Source organism: Molossus molossus, unplaced genomic scaffold (assembly GCF_014108415.1).
Source record: "Molossus molossus isolate mMolMol1 unplaced genomic scaffold, mMolMol1.p scaffold_m16_p_18, whole genome shotgun sequence".
Classification (NCBI taxonomy): Eukaryota; Metazoa; Chordata; class Mammalia; order Chiroptera; family Molossidae; genus Molossus; species Molossus molossus.
Window position 1 is genome coordinate 9928097 of NW_023425353.1, and position 22771 is coordinate 9950867.

The 22771-nt window shown below is 45.7% G+C and overlaps 1 protein-coding gene across 38 annotated transcripts in view; it reads right to left on the reverse strand.

Moving 5' to 3' along the window:
* Positions 1-403: 403 nt before the first annotated feature.
* The window catches only part of ATXN7 (ataxin 7), a 120867-nt gene continuing 98499 nt past the window's right edge, over positions 404-22771 (reverse strand). For 27 of the 38 annotated variants that reach the window (XM_036266678.1, XM_036266680.1, XM_036266679.1 and 24 more), the window contains 8 exons: positions 20567-20826; positions 20020-20102; positions 14743-15008; positions 13047-13245; positions 12569-12690; positions 8066-9041; positions 7189-7255; positions 5084-5273 (listed from right to left, as the gene is read on the reverse strand). In XM_036266678.1, coding sequence (XP_036122571.1) covers positions 5164-5273; positions 7189-7255; positions 8066-9041; positions 12569-12690; positions 13047-13245; positions 14743-15008; positions 20020-20102; positions 20567-20826 — 2083 coding nt within the window. In that variant the 3' untranslated portion in view covers positions 5084-5163. Of the gene's footprint in view, positions 503-971; positions 1668-4484; positions 5274-7188; positions 7256-8065; positions 9042-12568; positions 12691-13046; positions 13246-14742; positions 15009-20019; positions 20103-20566; positions 20827-22771 lie in introns of those variants that run through there. The other 11 variants (XM_036266669.1, XM_036266668.1, XM_036266650.1 and 8 more) reach the window with 5 other exon arrangements.

A 22771-nucleotide genomic window follows, 5' to 3' on the forward strand; every position in this document is an offset into this window, starting at 1 on the left:
TAGTTACAGCTGGCGAAACGGTACATCCCTAAGGTGAAGGCCCATAACATTTAAGGTCTTTCACTATCTGGCACCCACTTCTCCAACCCTATCACCCCTCCCAGCAAGCTTCATCCAGAATTATTCTCAATTCTACATTTAAAAAAATGTTTTTATTGATTTTTTTTAGAGAGAGGAGGGAGGGAGAGATAGAAACATCAAACATGGATCGGATCGGCTGCCCCCTGCACACCCCCTTCTGGGGATTGAGCCTGCAACCTGGGCATGTGCCCTGACTGAGAATCAAATGGGTAGCTCAGTCCATGGACAATGCTCCATCCGCTGAGGCACACTGGCCGGGCTCTAGTCTGCATTTCTTCACACCTGTGCTTGCTGGGTTTGCTGCTTCGGCCTAGATGACCTCACCTGCTGTTCTGCTGCAAATTCCCAATACACCAAGATCCACAAGTATAACACTCTTCCTCGAATTGGGGTAGTCTCTTGCTTTCCTTAGTCAGGTCGCCTGCGAGGAAGGGAAAGGAAGAAAAAAAGGAAGAGATTGAGTAGTTGAACATCTTTTCCCAGGAAGTTTAAGGGGGAAAGCCAAGGTGAAAGGAGCTATCCACAGGGAGCTTCTCAGGGATGCATTTGAGTAGTCGGTTGGTCTAGGAGGGAATGGGAAGTCCACGGGGCAGTGGGCTTGAAGCCAGCCTGACTCCTTCATGTAAGCCTTACATGAAGGATCTTTTTTCCACACATAAATTCGTTGCTTCCTTTATTTATTTTTTGTTTGTTTGCTTTCCTTATTTTAAGCGACACAAATAATTTGTAATTTATTAGAATGGTTTATTTGCAAATGATAAAACTGGCCAGTTTCTGGAATAACAGATTATGTTCTGCTCTGGGTAATACTAAAATGCACTTGTATTGCCAATAAGAGAGGTATGTAAAAACAAGGAAGAGACCAGAACAGCTCTGGTTAAAAAACTTACCTCTAAACCACGTGCCATCTAATTTACATATAAACAAGTACAAGTAGGACGTGTTTCTCAATCTATCAACTCCCCTTTGTTGATTAACCTGCAGGGCAAGAATGCAGTAGTGTTCACTGTTTACAGTTTTCAATTTGTCCAAGGCACAGCGCTGTGCCCGAGAATGGAAACATCCTAGGCCCTCAGAAGCACCTGGCTTGTCGAGAGAGGAAACGAAAGGAAGGTGCTTCGCAAGGGCGTCTGGTGACAAAGGGGCAAAGGGGCTCCGTATCACGACGAGGAGGAACATGTGAGATAGTCATGTAGCCAACCTTATTTATTGAGAAGTCCTCATTTTATTGCCCATTTAGTAACATGTTTGTTCCACAAACTAATTTCTCATAAAGCAAAGCACAACTTTTTCTTATAAATAGTATAAATTATTTTATTTACAGAAACTTGTTACAAAACAAATAGACTATATAGTTCTTCTCTTTTAAATATCCAAAGTAATTTTCTACCCCTTGACATTTGTTCATGGTCTATACAGCAGCCAACACAAAGTCCAGCTGAGATGCTCTTGATTCTGTGCACAAATCATCAAACTAGTCACACATTTAACACAGGAGATTGCTTTTATAACCAAGCTCAAAATAACAGCAAAATGCTTTCAAGCCCCATAGTCACCTGACAGTATGTAGTGCTCATTTCAATGATCTGAAAATGTAAAATGTTTTGCACAAAATGTAAAAATGATTATTTTCTTCTAAACAATGAAACTTTTAACAATCATTTTCCAAAGCCCAACATTTCCCCCAGGACAGAATGAGAAATATTAAGAAATTCCTTGGCAACAGAACTCTTGCAGGAAGATAGCTGCCTTTATAAATTACATTTTTCAAATTATACATTTTTTCCAAATGTTCTCAGAGGTACTTTGTATTATATATTTGGAATACAAAAAATTTAAATATTCTATTTGAAACCCAAATATCATGAGTGAATAACAAAACGGACGCATCATGTAAGTTGCTGGCTGACAAAAAGGTCTGTGCCCTTGGTGCCACTGGGCACTCCATCACCAGTTCAATTCCTGTGAACCAAAAAGTCTGGATTTTAAAATACCTTATAAAATTACCAGCATTGATGGTTTTCAACTCCTCCCCTAAATTTTTAGAAACAGTATTTAGGTGGAAAAAGCAAACTCCAAAAGTTCAACTGAACATTCAAGTCTTTTTAAAGAGAATCTGTCTAAGCTTAAAACTAGGTTCAGGCACTTTCAGTTTTTTCCATTAGTTTAAACCACATCACATACCCACACACGTGTGCTCAGAGGGTACACATACAAACACAGAGGCACAGGCACACTCTCTCTCACATAGGACAAAAGAAAAGCAGTGTGTCACTTAGTTCCATGTCATCTATTGGGAAACCAGGTAACCAGGGAGAAGCAATGCCCACTTCATCGGTATGAATCCACTCCCGAGACGATAAAGGGACAGAAGGACGTTCACAGGACACAGGCATCCCTTATACTGTAAAGGAGGCAGGTTCTAGAACTATTGGCTTGGCAGTGAACCACTTCAAATTATAAAAAGGTATTTACTTTTATTAATTAATAAATAAATACTAGATGATCTCAATTGTACCAAAACAGGATATCAGAAAAAAAGACCTGTGCAAAAATACATATTTAAATATGTACAATTCATTTTTAACAAAATATGTCTTCTGAGATAGGGATACTTCCATATTTATAATAGAACAAGAAATTCCAAAATAAAGGTACAAAAGTAGGTTTTGTATAATTCTTTGTTCAGCATTGCAGCACTTTTTTTTTAGGTTAGGAAAACTGCAGGAGTTGTCATGAAATTCTATTGGAAAGAATATAAAAATTATCTTGGTTTTAAATTGATACCAAAGTCTGTCTAGAAACAACCCAACCACTGCAAATTTGGTTTTTGCAAGTTAATTTAATTCAAAAAAATACTTGTACTCCCATGCTTTAAATGGTCTTAATTGTTCATCATAATAAAAAGTTGTAGGAGAAAATAAAATATTTGAACAGTCTAAAATTTAATAGCACTGTTTAGAATATGTCTGTTTGTGGCAGGCAGAATCCAAAATGGCTAATTTCCTAATCCCGATGCTCTCTGTACTCGGGAAACATAATAAAATCAAATTAAAACCTCAGTCTAAGAAATCAAATAATCAACACCGCTAACCTAGATATATCTACATTAACCAACTTGATACTGTGGGTCCTATTCACATCTTTCGGAACAACATGATCTGTCTATAAATTCCATCAGTAAAAACAACTTTATTTATAACCATCAAGTCCCCTTGGCTCGAAAATAAATTCTACCCATACCCCATTGCACTTGTCACCAAGGAATCCACTGAGTACGTTCTGATCCCTCTCACCTTCCTTCCCTCCGCTGGGGTGGAACAGCGGCTGATTTGTCCCAGCTACATCAAACTGGCCTGTCCAGACTCTCTCCTTACTAAGCTCTCCTATAGTATCATTTAAAAACATTTGATTGATTGCATAAGTGAAAAAGATATTCCCCATCCTTAAAAAAAAAAAATCAACATTTTACACCAATTTATAGCTAAAGTATCTGCATAAAGTTTTTGTTTTCTTACATAATAAGATTAATTCTGTAGCAATTCACATTATTAGGCTGGTAACCAAGTATTTATTCATTCTACCTGTTGTTGACTTGAAATTCCCTGAAACTGAAGTAACCCAACAATTGTAGGGAAGAAAGGCTGCACTGATGGGTCCTGCCCGGGGGTGACCAGAACCCTGGGAAATTTACCCTGTGTTCAGCTAGTTTGTGTGTTCTAAGCACAGGTGCCTGGTTCTCATTTCAGGAACTGCGGTGGTGGAATCACCTGTTAAAAAGCTCCAACTTATCCCCCAAATTCTTTCTTAAGCAATGATGTTTTAACATATTAAGCTGCTTCTTTTGGGGTGGGGCACTAAAAAAAAATATCCTGGAGCATCTCTGAAACTCTCTCAGGAAGGTGGCTGGTATCAATCCCAAGAAAAGAGGAGGTGTTGGGGAAATACTGGACCTGTATCCATCATCCCTGCATGGATATGTGACAGATTCGCCACCCTCCCTTGCTGGGCACCTGCTCCCTACCCCAGTGGCAACCAAACACCTGTAACAGCAGGAGGGGAGTGCACACACGACGTGGGAGGGTGCTCAAAGCAGAGATCACCCCAGTCCAGCACCGTGTCCGCAGAGGAGACTGAGGGTAGTGGAGAGAGTGCCTAAGAAACAGGTCAGTATATTAATGACTCTGTGAAGGACAGTTTCTGCTGTATCCTGACAATTTCATTTTATAAAGGCAGTTTTTTGAAAACAGGAGACTGGGCAGGACAATCAACCCAATCTGCCATACCATTTAACATGAAGACTTAAAGGACAGAAAAATTCCACCTCTTTGGAAATCTTGGAAAAAAATTTCCCCATATAGTGATTTTATCCACACCACCACCCAATTTGGCTTTCCATGATCAAAACTAGTTTGCATTTTCTTTCCCTTTTTTTTTTTTTTTTTAATCACATAGAATTACTTTTGTACCATGAAAAGTAAGCCTCTAAAATGGTGTGGACTCGCTCTCCAGGCATCAATAGCTTTAAACCAGTCTGTAAGTTAGAAACTTTTGATAGTTTCTTACCCCAAATTACTTGCAAAATGCTAGGCAAAATACAGGCTACTCTGTCACGATGCATGAGTAACAACCATACTCCGGGCCCAGAACACTGCTATTACAGCCAGCGACAACCCTCCTTCTCTAGAGCTTGCTCAGGGTGGCGCTCTGTCTCCCCTCTGGAAGGTGTCTCCAGTTAAGGTGCCTAACTGCTAGTGACCTGCAGAGGACAGTGTAAAACAGAAGTGGGGTGGGAGAGGAGGGAGAAAAGTCTACAGTAATGTTCTTGCAGAACATTCTTTCACCCAGCCAATCTGCTGGAAGAGTGGCTTTGTGATATACTGCAAGTTAAAAGAACAAACAGACGTCTCTCACAGTCTGGTAGCAAGCAGCCCAGACCACTCTAACACTGACAAGCAGTTCGGTGGCTGAGCTCGACCCAGTGTCCTTCACGAGTACTCACTGCTACAGGCACAGCTCCAGGGGGACCTCGCTCCAACAGCCGCAGCTCTGCCCTGGAGCCCACAGGAGGCTGGGAGACGCTCAAAGGCATCTTGGAGTCCAGAGTGCTGAGTGGAGGTGTAACTTGTCATCAAAAGTGTCCAGATTATTCCTCCCCGTGCTATTTTCAGTTGTCAGGGACGGGTCTTTGGCTTTCAAAAAAGAGGGGGTGAGGAAACAACAAACAGGTGGATGAGTGGTGGTATACTCGCCACCCTAATACTAAACAGGAACATCCAAGGCCACAGGTCTCTAGTCTTTACTGACTGGCGATGCCAGGGGCAATCAGCTAAAGTATATGGTCCCAACTTTCAAAAGCTATCATGATCTTGGACATAATCATTCTAAAACCCTGAGTTTTAGCCCTGGCCGGCTGGCTCAGCAGTTAGAGCATTGGCCCTCAGATGGAAGGGTTGTGGGTTTGATTCCCAGTCAAGGGCACATACCTGGGTTGCAGATTGGATCCCCGGCCCTGGCTGGGGTTGTGTGGGAGGCAACCAATCCATGTGTCCCTCTCACATGGATGTTTCTCTCTCCCTCCCTCCCTTCCACTCTATCTAAAAATCAATGGAAAAGTATCCTTGATAAGGCTTAACAACACACACACACACACACACACACACACACACACACACACACAAACACCGAGTTTCAGAAAACTGTTTAGAAGAGATGCAGACTGGGCTTCTAACTTAGAAAAAAAGTTCACATATTTGCCTTTGGTTTTATTTATGGATTCTTTTTCCTTGAAGGTATTCCAACTAAGAACTGAACAAGGTCAAATGGGCTACCCACACAGGTGTGAGAACTCACACCCGAAGCAGTGCCCTTGCTGGGGTAGAGGGAGCTCTGGCCACAAACAGACTGGTGGGGAGGGGCGGCTACCCTGCCCCTTCTCCTAGGCTTCCTAGCACGTCCCACTGCATCTGTTCCCTTATGTAGGGGGCTTTATCTGCTTTCAAGCTGACTCCATGAGGAACAGTGAGGTGAGGTTCCTACTTTGCTAAGAGCAGTGTTCTTTAAAGCATTTTGGAGTCATGGGTCCCTTTGAGATTTGAAAGAAAGGTATAGGGTCCCTCTTGCAGTAAATGAGCATAGACATAAAAATATACAACCATTTTTGAGGTTCACAGATCCTCTGATTTCTAGCCATGGCTTCCCCATCCCCGGGATCTGTGCAGCATAATAAAAAGTATGCCAACGCACAGAGGAATCATTCTCAAATACAGGCTCGTGGAAACTAATGTAGAGAACAGCACGGACACTCGGGCTGCCTGTTTTGGTGGATACAAGCCTCAACCATGGAAATCAGGGGCGGCAAGCTGTCAGCTCACACCCAAACTCAGCCTGTGTGGGCAGTATCAGATTAAAAACAAAACACCACAAAAAACTACATAGCTTTAAAAAATGGCCAAATTTCTCATGCAAATCTGGACCTGCAGGACCTCTCTGAAACAGTAACACATCAGTGAGAGCGTAGGTGGGGCTGCCAGGCCCGCTCTCCGCAGGCACGGAGCTCTCCGCAGCGCCTGCCTGGCCTCTTCCACCCTGTTCCGGGCAGCACGGGCTGCAGCCCTGTCTGCGTGAAGGCACACTACCCAGGAATGCCAAGTGGGCGTCTCCACGCAACGGAACAGCCCTCCTGCAGGTTCACGGAGAGTCAGGAAACCACACTCAGAAGGGAGTTCTGAGGGATGGTACGCCATTCTTGTGGTGTTTGCACCACAGTTTTATACTTGTCACAAGCTACATGTAAGCAGTAACTACAAACCAAGACGAAAAGGACTGTCACCTGTCCAGGACCCCTGCTGAAAGAACTAAACAATACACAAATAGCCCATGTGTACTTGAGGCTCAAATAGAATTCAAGCAGCTGCTCTAAAATTAAGGGTATAATCCCCTAGACTTTTGGCACTGGGTATTAATTCACACAGATGTTAAAAAAATTATATCACAATAAGAAACTCCTTGGTATTTTCTGAAAAAGTCCTAACCTGGCATTTGAGTTAGGTTCTAAAGATGAGGAAGGAAACAAACAAACAAACAAACAAACAAAAAGAGCCTCACATTTTAAGTCAGGGCTCTGGGGTGATGCTGCTGAAATTCCTGTTCGTAAGCAAGGTGAGGAGAGATCCTGATGAATGAAATAACAAGATGAGAGATGAGCTGGAGGGCAGAGCAAAGGGAGCTGGAGGGATGGCCGAAGGAGAGGCAGGAGAACAGTGCGGTGGAGGAGCGAGGAGAGGGAGAGGCAGAGGCGGGGGAGAGGGAAGGCCCAGTCAGCTAAGGGTCCACGCCCGCGCTGCCACTGCACATGCACCAGCCAGACTGCTTTTGAATCAACTGACTTAAGAGAGTTTAGTCTTCTGCTATGCCCATACTTCTCTTCCTGCCTCCCTGGAAAACAGGAAGGGGAAAACAGACAGAGAGAGTTAACCAGAAAATAAAAAATTCTCTGATGGAAAAAATATTAAAAGCTCTTTCTCTTTAAAATTTAGATCATCCCTTTCTCAGTCAGTTTGAGTTTAGCCCAGCTTTCTCCTGAGGAACATACTAAAGAACTGCTCTCCAGAAAAGAGCCCGTCTCCTGCCCGAACAGCATCACAGACACACGCTGTCTCCGAGGACGATGCTCGTTGGCTACGGGGAGGGACTCTGCCGTCACACAGGATGGTTTCTACCGTCCTATCTGCTGAAATGCGCTGCTGTGGCTTCCCAATCCAGGGACATCTTCCAGGTCATCAGAAATTTTGGCAGAGAGAGGCATATGGCCACGAGCACCTAAGGACACTTAAGAAAAGTGTCCTTTTCTTAAAAGACACCAGAAAGCTGGCCATCGGTTTATAAGCAATCCACCCACCCCACCCCCACAGGCGTCCACGCGAGGGAGAGATGTCAAGGGAGAGAAGCTGGCACCCCGCAGGGCTCACGGTCCGTTTCCTACCTGATGGAGGAAGGAGCTGTTCGTCAGACCTTGTGTCCCTGGGCTGGTGCCTGGGTGTTTCATGTGGACGTTGTTCATGGCTGGCAATTTGGCAACCTTTGTGGGTTTGCTGCTGCTGCTGCTGCTGCCGCCGCCACTCGAGCCAGGCGAGCACTTTCTCTTCTTTCCTATGAGTTTGTCGAGAGGAGTGTGTGAGTAACTGCCGTGGGAATTGACGGGCAGCTCGCTGGCCTGGTGGATGAACGGGCCGAGGGAGAGTGTGGAGTCGCCGCTGTTCACCATCACACTCATCCTCTTGATGGACTCGGCAGGGCTCCCTCCAAGGGCGCCCCTCCCTGACTGCTCATGCCGGACACTCGAGTTCGCTTTGTTTGTCACGCAGTTTAGGCTGATGCCATGGGAAGATGTCACGGTGGAGGGGTAAGGAGGTCCAGAGTGGGCCACACAGTTCTTCCTAAAAGACTCCACGGAATGGGAAGAAGAGGCGGTGGCGGCCGAGGAGGAAGAGTGAGCTAAGAGTGGGGAACCAGCTTTGCGTTTCTTTCCTGAGGTGCCACTGGCACTGCTGCTGCTGGAGTTGTGACAGTTAGTGCTGCCACCAGAGGGCTCCTTGGGCCTTAGAGACTTGCTGGATTTCAACTTCTGAGGTTTCCTGGACATAGGGGAGGAGGGCACTGAGGACAGGCCGGAGGGTGTGGAGGGGGACGAGGAGGAGGAGGACACTTGTCTGGATTGCATACTGCACACGGGGTCTATTGCCCCGGATGTGGCAGGCTGTGCATTTAGTGTGGTTCCATGAGCTGGTACCGATTTGCTGTTTGGGGAGATGCAGGTGGATGAGAGCAGGACTGGGGATGTAGACATGGTGGCTGCTGCCAGATAGCTGACCCCACACTGTGACGTGGGCACAGAGTTTGTCCGGTGAGGAACACGTGTGGAGACGGGCGATGTGGTGCTGGGCACGGGCGGGATTTTCCTGCAGAAAGAGAGGGCAGAGTCCTGCTTAGCACAGCCTCATGGACACTTTCAGATGGACAATCCTTGCACACTGTTGTCAGAGGGTCACTGACACAGAGACCCAATTCTGTCACGCCTCTCCTTCAAGCACTTTATGCCTTCCCTGGGGCTCTCAGGTCCCATCTGCCTTCCAGCTGCCACTGCCCAGCTTTACACTGTGTGCCCCCCACCCCCAGTGCCAATTCCAACTGCCAATCATTCTGAGAACAGGCCATGACATAAGACCCCCATATCTCCTGCCCAGAACACTGCTATTCCAACTTTTGCTCACCCTTCAGTTTTAGTCCATCACTACTTTCTTACGAAATCTGTCCTACCATCCAGGGACTCACACTGCCCTGTCCCTGGTCTGGGGACTCAGGGAGGTTCTACTGTGGGACTGTTGATCACCGTCTGACTCCTCTGCAGACGGATGGAGCCACAGCCTCCTCTCCACTCAGCAGAGCCCAGCACAGGCTGGGAACGCGGAGGGCACTTGGACACTGAGAGAGTTCACGAGTGAGGAAGAAGGAAGGGCACAGCTAATTAATAACAATGGCTGGTCCAACTGTTGGCCTGAATGACTGTACAAGCTTCAGACCTATCTCAGGGGCCATCCAGTGGTAAGTGTTGAAACAGTGTATTCTGTTAGTGATGTCTGGGCAAGGTATTTATTTGGGGACAGGGACCCATTTCAACAGTCAAATCAGGGAGCACTGCTTTTAGATAAGCTGATTTTAAAATGTGACAGCACAAACATTTCAAACCCCCTACACTGCAAGCGGCCTGACTGGATGGTGCGTACCAGGACCACTCCGCCCGACAACACAGGCAGCCCTGACTGATCCGCTCACCTTGAGTGACCAGGCTGGCCTAGACTGCGGCCAAGGTGCTTTCCATGTGCTTTTAATGAACTACAGTTACTAATGAAGGGAATTAATTACTGCAAATGTTCGCAGCAGCTTTAAAACCCATTCAAGAGTGTGGCTCCAGCCCTGACCAGGTGGCCCAGTTGGTGAGAGCGTCATCCTGATGCATCAGGGTTGTGGATTTGGTCTCCAGTCAGGGCACATACAGGAGTCAACCAAAAAATGCACAAATAGGTGGAACAGCTAAACCAATGTCTCCCTCTCTCTCCCTTTAAGAAAATCAATGAAAAAAAAAAAAATAGAGTGTGGCTCTGGCCCTAACTCAGTGCTTCTCAATCTTGGCTGCACCAGACACCAGAGTCCTTGGGGGGTAGGGCCCAGACATTAGCAATTTCTAAATCTCTCCAAGAGATTCCAATGTGAACCCAGAACTGAGGAGATGGCTTCCATCTATCCCTGTACTCCCATGGACGACAGACCCCGATGTTACCTGAGAGCTCAGTACAAAGGCTGACTCCCGCGGCCCCACTCCAGACCTACCTCATCAGGATCTGCGTCTCAACAAGATCCCAGATGAGCCGTGCGTCCTGGCACTTTGGAGAAGCCCTGCTCTTAATGAAGTACAGGTGCTCCTGTTCACTGGGTGCAATGGCTTCTCATGGCCACCAGGTGGCTAAGAAAGTTGGAGCCTAAACACCAGGCTGCAGGACCAAGAACTGGGAAATGACAAAAAGCATCCACAGGAGTGGTGGTGGTGGGTGTGTATCTAGTCTCTGGACTACATTACTGGTTTCTCTTTAAAAAGTTCTTTTAAGTCATTCATTACCTTTCGTGTAAAGAACAAACATAGAAAGGCAAGTCGCCACATAGACTTGTGTTTGCATAAATGAACTCTGTAAAGATATAGAAGCAACTAATAAAAACATCTGTAGGGGGGTTGGTGGAAAAGGTGGGGGGAGGGGAGAACGGACTCAAAGTTATGACCTTGCTTTTTCAGAAGGTCTCAGCACAAAGAGAAAAACCTCTCCACATAAGCCACTAGGAACTTAAACCTTCACCCAAACTGCTGGCCATCAACCACTTATCAATATTCTGAGGATAAAACATTCTAAGGAGCCTTGAAACTCTGGGAAATAAAACAACCCTCCGTTTAGTGAGCCGGATGAGCTCTCCAAGTCCCACCAGGTAGTGTGAAGAAAATAAGCTGAGAATCCATGTATCTTGGGGTTTTCTGATATGGAGACACCCCCACAATCCCTACAAACCACTGCCTTGAGTTTACCTCTGGGCAGAAACAATGTTTCTTCATAAAGAAGGAAGAGGAGTCTCTTATTTTGTAAGAACCAGGAAGAAACATGGAAGAGAAAGGCAGAGTAACATTGCAAGTCCTGTTAACGACCACAGAGAAGGTTCTTTACAGTGTGGGCTATCCGAGGCTCTGACTAGCTTCCTTTGACTTTATCAGAAAACCAAGGGAGGCAAATGGGTGTCCTGACAGAGTCCATTCAGGGAGGCACTAGTAAATGATGCCAAAATGGGGGATTTGGGATGGCCTATGGATTACTGGTCAGCTCCCTTTAGCAAAGCTCAATGTTTCCCAAAGTAGGCACCACCAAACACTGGTTCCCAAGATGCTCCCCTAAAAGAGGTTCCCCGATCAAGGACCCTGGGGACACTCCACATGACACATGACATCTCTGCTTTGAGATTACAAGGGACAGTGCCCGTTACAGTGTCTGAGAAGTCCTTCAGGGATGGCTGTGAAACCCTTCTCCCACCTACAATCTCATTTGGGAAACACTAGCATATAAAATGCCTCACAAGATCAAAGCACACAGCTCCTTTACCTAAAACCCTCAGCAGCACCATTGCACTCAGAACCAGGTCAGTGTCCCAGGGCCCTGCTGGCCTCTCAGACCTGGTCTCACACCATGCTCACATTCTTTTCTTTCTCAGACAAACCAGTCTATTCTGACTCAAGACCTTCACACATGTGGTTCTTTCTGCCTGGAGCCCTCCCCTCCCCCACCAGCCCATGGCTGCTCTTTCTCATCCGTTCACCGCAGTTCAAGATCAAGAGACCCCTCTTCAGAGGGCTTTTCCTGGATACCTCTGGTCCGCTATGTCTTCCAGGTCAGTTCTCTGTTTGGAACCAAACTGCCTCTGGGTCCAAATCCTGGCCCTTGCACTAACTTTGCTGTGTGACCTTGTTTATCAGTCTCATTATCTGTGAAATGGATATAATCAAGATCACCCGACAAAGCAAACTGTGAAAATTAAATATATTTAATAAGCTGCCTGACATACAGTAAGCTCTCAGTGTTAGTGATGACCAGTGTTTCCATTATCTCCCTACGACAAGCTATCATCTGTCTCCAGTTTCTGTTTATTGGTTTTTGTTTCTCTACCAATTTGAATGTAAGCACCATACTTGCACCTGGAACCCAGCACCCAAAACAAGACTTATTTGCTCAGAGTGAATGAATGAATGATGAGGGGCCTTTTGTTGGAGCTAGTGAAAGGCCATAGTTTCATTCAGGTAATCATATCTTCGTTAAATCAGTCCCATAAGAAATAGAGAGGATGCGGCCAAGCAGTCGGTCCCCTCTCCCATCCCAGAGGTGGAGACAGCACTCACTTCCACAGCTGCGCGTTCAGATGCTTCTCCACCATGAGGTTGAGGGCGCAGCGAAGCCGGTTCCACCTGGAGTCAAACACATAATAGCCTCTTCCAATCTGCCGGCTCCCGAATGTGCAAAACTGAAAGAGAGAGCACAGGCGCCATGCTTGCTGACTGGGACAGTGGCACACCTGGTGAGGGCCTCTCTCCTTCAGGCATGGCGCTACCGTCAAAGGCAGCTTAGGCTCTGAGTACCGCAGGCTGTGAAGCATGAGCATGACAATGTCTGGCCCTGAGTTTCATGGAGAGAAAGGGAAAGCATGACACATCCCAGGACACAGTGCATGCCACCACCAGGGCACCCTGTTCTGAGCTGCTCTCACACCTGTACCGCGTCCCACGAGTATGGGCATGCCAAGGTTCCTGGTGCGCCCCCCTGCAGTGTCTTGTCCCTGCTGCATGGGGAGGATCAATGTGGGGTGGATGTGGAACTTACAGATGCTGGCTGAGGATGATGACCTGAATAATGACAGTCCAGTTTTTCAACAGACTCTTCTTTGTCATCGCCTTCTCCCTCCTCACTGGATAACCGAGAAGCTGGCTCAGTGGCAGGCAGGGGAGGGTGTGGAGACTCATGGACCGGAGGAGGGTCAATGGGGGCACTCCCCCCTTGCTGAGCAGGGCAGCCTGGAGGCCTTGGTGAGCAGAAAGTGCAGCACTGATCAGATCACATGTCTGGGAATCGGCAGCCTTAACTCAGATACAACGTATCCAAAACCACCTGGGGGGGCTGGGGCCACCACTAGCACTGCGTAAACCTGAGCTAGGTGTCCTGAAGGGAAGAAAGATCCTCTCCCCTGAACTGTAGTATGTCAAACGTGGCTGTCCTCCAGGTCTAGCCCAGCTAACTTATAACTAGCTTTCCTTTCTACAGCGACTTGGGGTCTCAGGCCCTTCTTCTAGTCTCCCCAAAGGAGGAAAAGTATATATGGAATTTAAGAGAAGCCTTTCTTTGATTCCTATTCAAATTTCACCTGGATTTGGGTTACTAAGACAATGAATGAGATAATTGACAAAATGCTCTACAATAACATAAGAGGGACAGGAGGTGATGAAATAACTAGGTAGCATCACAACTTTATGTGAAAAGTGATCCGAGAGCCTGTTGCACAAGGACAGCAATGTATTTTTCTTCCATATACAAAGGCCTGGTGGTTGGGGAATTAAGCTTCCTTTTCAGAGGAGGAAACCTCAGTGAGAAGAGAGCCACAGGAAGGACTTGCTACCGAGGGGTGGCAGGCCGGGCCACCTCAGGGCCTCCAGACTGCTCTCCCACCTGCTGCTCCCAGACCAGAGGGCGCATGTTGGGATGGGCTCGGGCACACACTTGGCTTCCATGAAGGAGGCACCTCCACCCTCATGTAACAATTTCAAGGATCAGACACGTGAGTGTGAAACGGGAGGTGACGACAAGGGTTGGCATGTTCCTAAGCAGGAGCCCTTGCTGCCATGACCAACACCGGAGGCCTCCTTCTCTATGCCTTTTTCTTTTCCTTCCCTCTGGAAATGGTGTAAAAAGTTCTTTACTTCAACCTGGTTAAGTACACAAGACATGCATGTGTGAAGTCCACCAGCACTGTCTCTGAGGCCTGTGTGTGATAAGTTCTCGGTAAAACACTCTGACCCAGGGCTCAGCACAAGGCTAACAGGCCTAATACATGGTTAGGACAAAGTCCCACATGAATGAATGAAAAAAAATATGCTGACAAATGGATGCTGAAAAAAACAGAGGCTGAATGTCTGTCCCCAGCAAGGGATTCCCACTGCTGTGCTTCACGAGAAGCGAGACAAATGGACGGGAAATTGCTGCCAAAGCTGTGGGATATGTTCCAGTCACTAACCTGCATGCAGGCCCCGTGTCGCCTGCTCAGCGGGCTGAAGACACATGACAGTGAGCAGGCGTGGAACAGATAATACTAGCCTTACTCTGCTGCTCGCATTGGGCCAACAAGAGCCCAATGGTACAATCCACACTTTTTTTTCCCTTAGAGTAAACCCCAATTTAAAACCATCTCATCTTCTCACAGTGAGCCTGGTGGACATCCCTCGACATCATGACTACACTGGGGTTTTACAGGGTTTCTAAGTCTGTTCCCAGAAGCAGAGAGAAAGAGTTGGAAAACTTGGCTTACCTTGGAAGACTGGGGGTGTGAGGTTTAGGTTTACTAGCTACAAAAGGCTTTGATTCGGAAGGAATCACTCCATGAGAGTTTTGGTGTGGCTCCTGCGAAGTTCTAGGAGGGGCGGGATGCGGGTCCCTGAGAGGCTGTGTTGGTTGCTGAGAGTCCAGATGGCGAATTGATTCCTTTTCCCTGGTTTTATTTTTGTGCTCGGCTAATAACACATCAAATCGTTTTCTTCTACCCTGGACAGCCCTCCGTTGGGTTAAGGAATGTGTCTGCAAACCAAAAGAAAACAGAAACCAAGGTTTCTCAGTAAGAACTTTTTTCTGTCATATATCCAAAAACATCATTCCCAATGAAAAGCAACCCAGCCCTGGCTGGTTTGGCGTCGGCCCACGGACCAGAGAGTCCCAGGTTTGATTCCTGCTAAGGGCGCATGCCTCAGTTGCAGTTTGTCCCGGCCCCGGGTGGGGTTGTGTGGGTGGCAACCAGTTGATGTGTCTCTCTCACATCGATGTTTCTCTCTCTTTCTTCCTCCCTCTCTCCCTCCTGCTCTATCTGAGGATAAATGCAAAAAAAGTGTCCTTGGGTGAGGATAAAAAAAAAAAAAGAAAGAAAAGCAACCTGGATCATTAGCACAGTCAAAGGCTGCTCAGCGTTTGATAAGCTAAAAATCTTAAGTATGATCTTTTTCTTTAGCTAGAAGAGAAGCACGCATTCCAGGCTCCACATGTACGAGACTCTGGTGATGTTATTTCTACCACAAGAAAGAAGGACTATTCACTGTGTCACCCAGTAACAAACAGTAGAAAATCAGCAGGCACAACAGTAACAATTCTCTTACTGGGGCTCTTACCAACTCCATTAGAAAAATCCCTCTATGGGCCAGTTAGTTTTAAATGTTAAAAGGAAAGAAACAATTATTCCATAAACTATGTATCAACAAGTCTTCTTTTGGTAACTGTCAAAGAGTAAAAACCAAACACAACTGTTTTTCTATTGCATTGAAAACACATGTAAAAACAGAAAGTGGCTCAGAGCAACCTGGAGGCAGGGACTGCTAAGGCCAAGTAAGAGAAGAGATATAAAACAGAGTGAATCCCAAATATAAGTGAAGTCATCCACATTATTTCCTTCTCTCTTTAGTTACAAAATACTGCAAAGGATACTTAGTGTGCGTTCACGTCTCTACACATTATACAAATGTGTTGTTCTACTGGTTTACATGTTTGCTATAATTCAAGGGGTTTAAGAGGAATTAGGCTTTTACTGTCCTTTTGAAATTCAGTAACATAACCTACCTCCTCCTTAGATTCACTGCAAAGTATGTACGCCCAAAATCTAACCTGGCACAGATAGATAAATGTGCTTAGCTGCTTCTTAAATTTTGACTTAATCTTCTTTAGTATGTAACATATAAACAAGAAAGTAACCTAAATGAACACAGAAACTGTTCCATTTAGTGCTGTACCAGCACCTAGGACGGCACCTGACAATAAGTGCTTCAAACAAGAAGTGTATAAAAACAATGGCCCTCCAACGTGTGTCGAATGAACAATGAATATATGTTACTGATACTGTCTCTCCAGCCAGATGTAGAACCCTTTCCTCATCTTTGAATGTCTCCTGGTGCCTAGCACAAAAAAGCCAGGAGAAGAAAATAAGCTGAGATAATCCATATTTTCCCAGTTTGGTTTGAAGAGTAAATAGGATTTCCACTGAGTGCTGAAGAACCTTCCAAATACAAATCTGATGCCCCCAACTCCCATCAAAACCCTTTGGGCGCTGCTTAAGGTTCGAAGGATAAAGACTGACTGTGTGACTAGGCTTCTGGGTCATACGTACCCTAGTACTCCCCTCCCCCTGGCTCACTTTGGTATCAAGTGCCTCCTCCTCTGTTCAGCCTCTTGGCTATCTTTCAGACCCTAAGGTGTTTGTTCTGCCCATCACACATGTTGTGCCTCTGTCTCTCCCACCGCTCTTTGCCCAGATAGATCATTTGGGTGTTAGCTCCATGTTCCTATGGCAAAGAAGGCTTCCTTGGCCCAGTCTCTCCACTGAAGGCTGTTATAACACAGCCCTCCTCCCATTTTTTACTCATCACTGGTAATTTGGCATTTACTTGAGTCATTATCAGATTAATCTCCATTTCTCTTATTAGACTGCAAGCCCTAAGAGGGAACATGCCTTGGTTTTGCTAAACCCTAGTATCCTGTGGGTAGCAGACTCAAAATCTATTTGCATGGAAGGCAAAGAGGACATTATACAGATGTGAAAGCAAGGAGGGGACAGTGCAGGTGGCAGGCAGACAACAAGTGACAGGAGTTGAGCAGCAGATCTCCTGACAGCAAACAACGAACAACGTTCTAAGTCTAAGACAGGAGAGACCTGAGCAGTAAGGGGAACACTCGGCGAGGCACTCACGCGTGTTAAGCCCACCATAGCGGAATAGATTTAGGCCACAGGGGCAGGACAAGGGTGGAGCACTACAGAGCACAGGAAGAAAGAAAGGGCATCTGTGGAAGGGCAGGCCTGCCAAGATGCTGTGTTTTCTGCTGAATTCATGACTCGCGAGGGCTGAAGATACCTATTAATGTGATGACAGGGTCAGTACCATGCCACAGTCAGTAATGACACCCTTAACAGAACACAGGGAGAGCACACACGACTTGAAAAGGAATGTGGGAGAAATATGCAGGATCCACATTAAGTTAGTTCACCCGTCAACAAGATTCAGGAAGAAGGCAGATTCTGAGTTGATAAAGCTATTGGTTCACAGTATGCCTCAGAGATGAATAGCAAAGAGCACGCTGGATAAAGAAAGCACCCTTCACTGACTGTAGGTGTCGTAACACTGAGAAATCTGTGTTACTGAGAGGCAGGCAGGAAGCAGAGAGGAGGCACAGTGCCGATGCTGTGGATGGGGCAGAGGCATGCTCTCACAGGTCCCTTCGGGGCAGCTGGAACCCACAGAGCCACAGAGCTCAAGTGGCTATCTTCAGAGAACAACAACACACTATTATGTGTGTTCAATTAATAGTGTATAAAACAAATGAAATTTGTTCTGAGCTAGGAGTTTTAACCTAGAGATTCAGGGGTGGGCCTGTGGTGGGAACATCCAACCAACTCTTGGAGTAGAATGCAAAATTCAGAATATACATGTGTTTATATATACATTTTTTCCCTCAGGGATGAGAATCTATGATTTTTAAATTAGATATATTTAAAGGTGCTCTTGACCAACCCCTTTTCCCAGAAGATCAGAACTATTTTGTAAGAGAAAAATCCACATACTGAAATTAAGATAAAAATTTAAATTAAAATAAGAATCACTTAGAAATAACATTTCCACCCAGCTGGTATGGCTCAGTAGTTGAGCATTGATCCATGCAACAAGAGGTCACTGGTTTGAGTCCAAGTCAGGGCACATGCCCAGGTTGTGGGCCTGATCCCCAGTGGGGGCATGCAAGAGGCAGCCCATCAATGTTCTCTCTCATCGATGTTTCTATCTCTCCCTCTCCCTTCCTCTCTCTCTAAAATCAATAAAGAAAAATAAATAAATAAATAAATAAATAACATAACATTTTATAACATTAACTATAACATTCCTCCACTGTTTACAGAGTGGAATGGGGCCTGAAGTAATTTATTCAAACATAATCTTTGGTAAAATTTAAAATAACATACCAACAATTTTATTTATTTATTTATTTATTTATTTATTTATTTATTTATTTTCCTCACCTGAGGACATTTTTTTTTCCATTTTTTGTTCAGATAGAGTGGGAGGGAGAGAGTGGAAGAGAGAGAGAGAGAGAGAGAGAGAGAGAGAGAGAGAGAAACATCAACGTGAAAGGGACATATCGAGTGGCTGCCATTTGCATGACCAACCAGGGCCGGGGACAAATTGCAACTGAGGTACGTGCCCTTAGTGGGAACCGAACCCGGATCTCTCTGGACCGCAGGCCGACGCTCTAACCGCTGAGCCTAACCAGCCAGGGCCCAACAATTTTATTAACTGTTAGAAAATGAGACTAATTTTTATTATTTTTAACCCCTCCTCCAAACAAGGGGTTTTAAATTACATACTTCAAAGCAATGATTTTTAATACTTCTTGAATTTTTCTGAAGGGTAGTTGGGGACACTCTCCAGAGAAATGCAAATAAACACACATGTTCATTCATGTAGCATGTCCCCTGATGTGTGGAAGCCACTCCCACAGCAACAACCCTTATTTTACAGAAAACTGGCATTTTAAAGGAACACCACCAAACAGAAATGAGGATCATTACATTTTCTTTTTTTTTTCTTTATTGATTTTCTAGAGAGAAAGGAAGGGAGAGGGAGAGAGAGATAGAAACATAGATGAGTAAGACCATTGATTGACTTCCTCTCTGGGGATCGGGCCCACAGCCTGGGCATGTGCCCTGACTGGGAAATGAAACGGTGACCTCTTGGTGCATGGGTCTATGCTCCACCACTGAGCCACACCGGCCGGGCTCATTAAATTTTCTTAGGTTACATATAAATTAGATTATATGTTACCTAGTATTTTTATTTATTTTTTACTATTTGTTTATTTCCCATTTTTTGTTCAGATACAGTGGGAGAGAGACTAAGAGAGAAACATCAACATGAAAGGGACACATCGAGTGGCTGCCTCCCGCACACCCCAACCAGGGCTGGGGACAAACTGCAACTGAGGTATGTACCCTTAGCAGGAACCGAACCCGGGTCTCTCTGGACCGCAGGCCGATGCTCTAACCACTGAACAAACAGGCCAGGGCTTACCTAGTATTTTTTTTAAAAAAACACTAGAAAAATAAGGCTATCTAAAAGTCACAAAATATTAAAGTAGCTCTTTAAAATTTAAGAACTGTGGACTACAAAAAGATTTTAAGAATACTTACATATATGCAAAGAAAATTTCTGGACTTGCTCTAAGTCAATATAACTTAAAGAGTAAAAGGTAGCCTCCCACATTAAATTTCTCTTAAGAAATGTGAAAAGTCTTTGAAAATAACACATTGATTAGGAAAGGACACTGTTCCCCTGGATACAACATGGCTCACTGGCCACAAAACCTTTCTGAAGACTGTAGTTTATAACAAGACTTCACACTTTCTGAACCTGAGGCTTTCTCAAGAAAACCAAGTTATTTCCTCATTTATAAAATTCAGAACAACCCAGAGATCAGATCTCGGTTATAGACTTTGGGAGCAATGCCCATCTATCCCAGCTCCCTGTGCTTACCAGTCATCAGCTCTGTCCAGGAGGCCACCTACCTTGCATGTCAAAGACCGGGTGCAGGGCTTCTTGGTGTCGAGATCGATAACCCCACAGTGTATGTCAGGATCAAACTCTCTTTCTGCCAAAAGCACAGAGAAATCACAATGGGCTCACCAACACTCACTTCTCTTATTTTGTAAACAAGAAAACAGAAAAAAAATATCAAAACAGACAAATTATAACTTGAATAAAATCAACATTATCCATAAATATAAAATATACACTGTGTGAGCATTACAAGGAGGCAGTGCCGTCAGGCAGAGAGTGAGGACTGCCGCCACAAGGTGGCAGGAAAGAGGGCGTGAAGTCAGCATTACCGCGTTACTCCATTCAGAAAGAAACCGCGTGCGAGCTATTTTACATTACCTACACACATGAACTTTAAACCAACAGTGAAGAGGCCAAGCACACTGCTTAAGGAAATCTCTCTTAAAGCTAAAGTTGATCAGTGTTAAAAAAAAAGGACTTAAAGATGACAGTACATTGCTCCCCTAAGAAAGGCCAATTAAGACAGAGAAACATTGAGAGGAAATGTGAAGTTACCTGATAATCTCTTGTTTAAAAATTTCCTGTTACTGGAATTATCTTCAGATTTCTTTTCCAGAGTGGGCGGCACAGTAAGCCCTTTGCCGTTCAGAATCTGTCCAGGTGAAGGCAAGGTTGGCTTTGGTATTGAGGGGCAGTTAAGGCCAGGCTTGACTGAGGAACTCACAGTAGCAGGACAGGTTGGCCCCACCGCAGATTTCAGTAGTGTGCCATCCATCTTGGGATGAATCTTCTCCACTTTAACAGAGGGCGTCATGCTGTGGTAGGGGAGTGAGAACACCAGTACCTAAGTGCCCAGAGGCCCTCGGTAAATGGTGAGCCAGAGGGACGAGGGAGAGCCCAGATCTGCCAGTGCCCTCCGCACCGCTAGTCTCCCAAAGACACCGTGTGAAAACTGGTTAGGACTACCCGGAAGACTCAGGAAGGCTCACACTTATTCAGTCCATAAGCCCTTCTGGTGAGGCAGAAAGCTCCAGTGGCCACCAAATTCACCTGCTCTTTCATCATCCCAGAACACCCTTACCAGGAGCCTATGGGAGATCTAGGCCTGATGCCCAATGTAATTCCCACAAGAAGCAAAAGAAGAAAAGGTCTAAAAGGACCAAAGAATATCTGCAGGACCTGTACAGAATGTCGCTAAGAACTGCCATTTTTAAGAAAGGACCCATCAAAACAAAGGCAACAAAAAACAATGGAATTAAATAATATTTCCAAGAAATGTTACTAAGGACTTAGCAAGAACTCAAATAAGCCTAACAATGTATCTCCAAGAAGCTCTCTACTTGTGTCAATGAGCAAGACTAATGTTTAATTAGTAAATGATGTGTCACTGAAGTGATAATTCTCCAGTCCCTGAAAAAGCTTTCTAAAATCGGATCTTGAAATATAAGTGCCTGCACCCTGGCCAGTGTTGCTCAGTGGTTAGAGTGTGAAACCTCCACCCTGAAGGGTCGCAGGTTCAATTCCCGGTCAAGGGCACGTACCTGGATTGCAGGTTTGTCCCCAGCCCCAGTGGGGGCGAGTGTGGGAAGCAACCCTTCGATGTGTCTCTCTCACATCGATGTTCTTCTTTCTTCCTCTCTCTCCCTCCTTTCCAGTCTCTCTAAAAATCAATGGAAAAAAAGAGTATCTTTGGGTGAGAATTTAAAAAAAAAGAAATATAAGCACTTGGTACACAGCTGATGAGCACTGAATACCTGTGCCACTAACAAAGAATTGACTTCTCTTGGCATCTTACTGACACAGTCATTTGGGTGGCAAATGTTGCTAAGAAGCTAACAGCTGGCCAGGTCCCCCTCTAAGGCTCAGCTCCAAGCAGAAGAGATCTGGGTTGACGAGGTTTGATAGATTCTGTTCAGTAGAATGAGTGCTCTAACAGCTGTTAGGCTGGCAAGTGACTTACACGCTGCACCGGCATTTTCTCTGGCTCTCAGACAGTTCTGGGAACTAAAGCCAAGCTTGCTGTACTTGCACTTCTGACAGATGAGCAGAAACTGGGGGCTTAGCAACCAGGACAAACAGCCCCAAACAGCTGTACCTGGGACAGCCTGACAGAGCAGAGACACTGCAAGATGCCACGGCTGCTCCCAGCTGGCAAGTCCTTGAGCAGCAGCAGGTGCTGGGCGCTGCCCTGAGATCAACCAGGTTATCAGATCTTGGGACTGACATGTGGCATACCCTCCAAAGGGAGACAGGCCAGGGAAAAGCCACCCTCCACCAAGGCTGAGGGATGCCATGACGAGGCAAGATGTGTGTCTCTGGGAGAGCACGGCTGCTCCCTCATGTGACCACGGGGAGCCTGCCAACCTACAGATCCACCGTGGAAACTTGCCAAAGCCTCGCCTGGCAGGTGTGAACTTCTCCAGTCTTCCCTCATCGCCACAGCACTGGGATGTGATTTCAGGACTCAGGGAGGAAGCACTGCTTCCCTGTTCACGCAGAGGCCCTGGACAATCCCAGAACAGCAGCATCTGGCAATCTCTCTCCCTTTCTATCCCTACTATTACCAAAAGTAGCAGCAGAAGCACCAGCACCCATTAATTTACTCTCTCCTGTGGGCCAGACACTGTGCAGGTGCTTGGGTCTAATAATATTAACGCTACTGCTCCCAATAAACCTGCACAACGGTTGTTACTTTTAGACTCTGAGAAAAACAGTGCCATCTCCAAGGCCCCATAGCTAGGAAGAGACAGAGTTGGGACT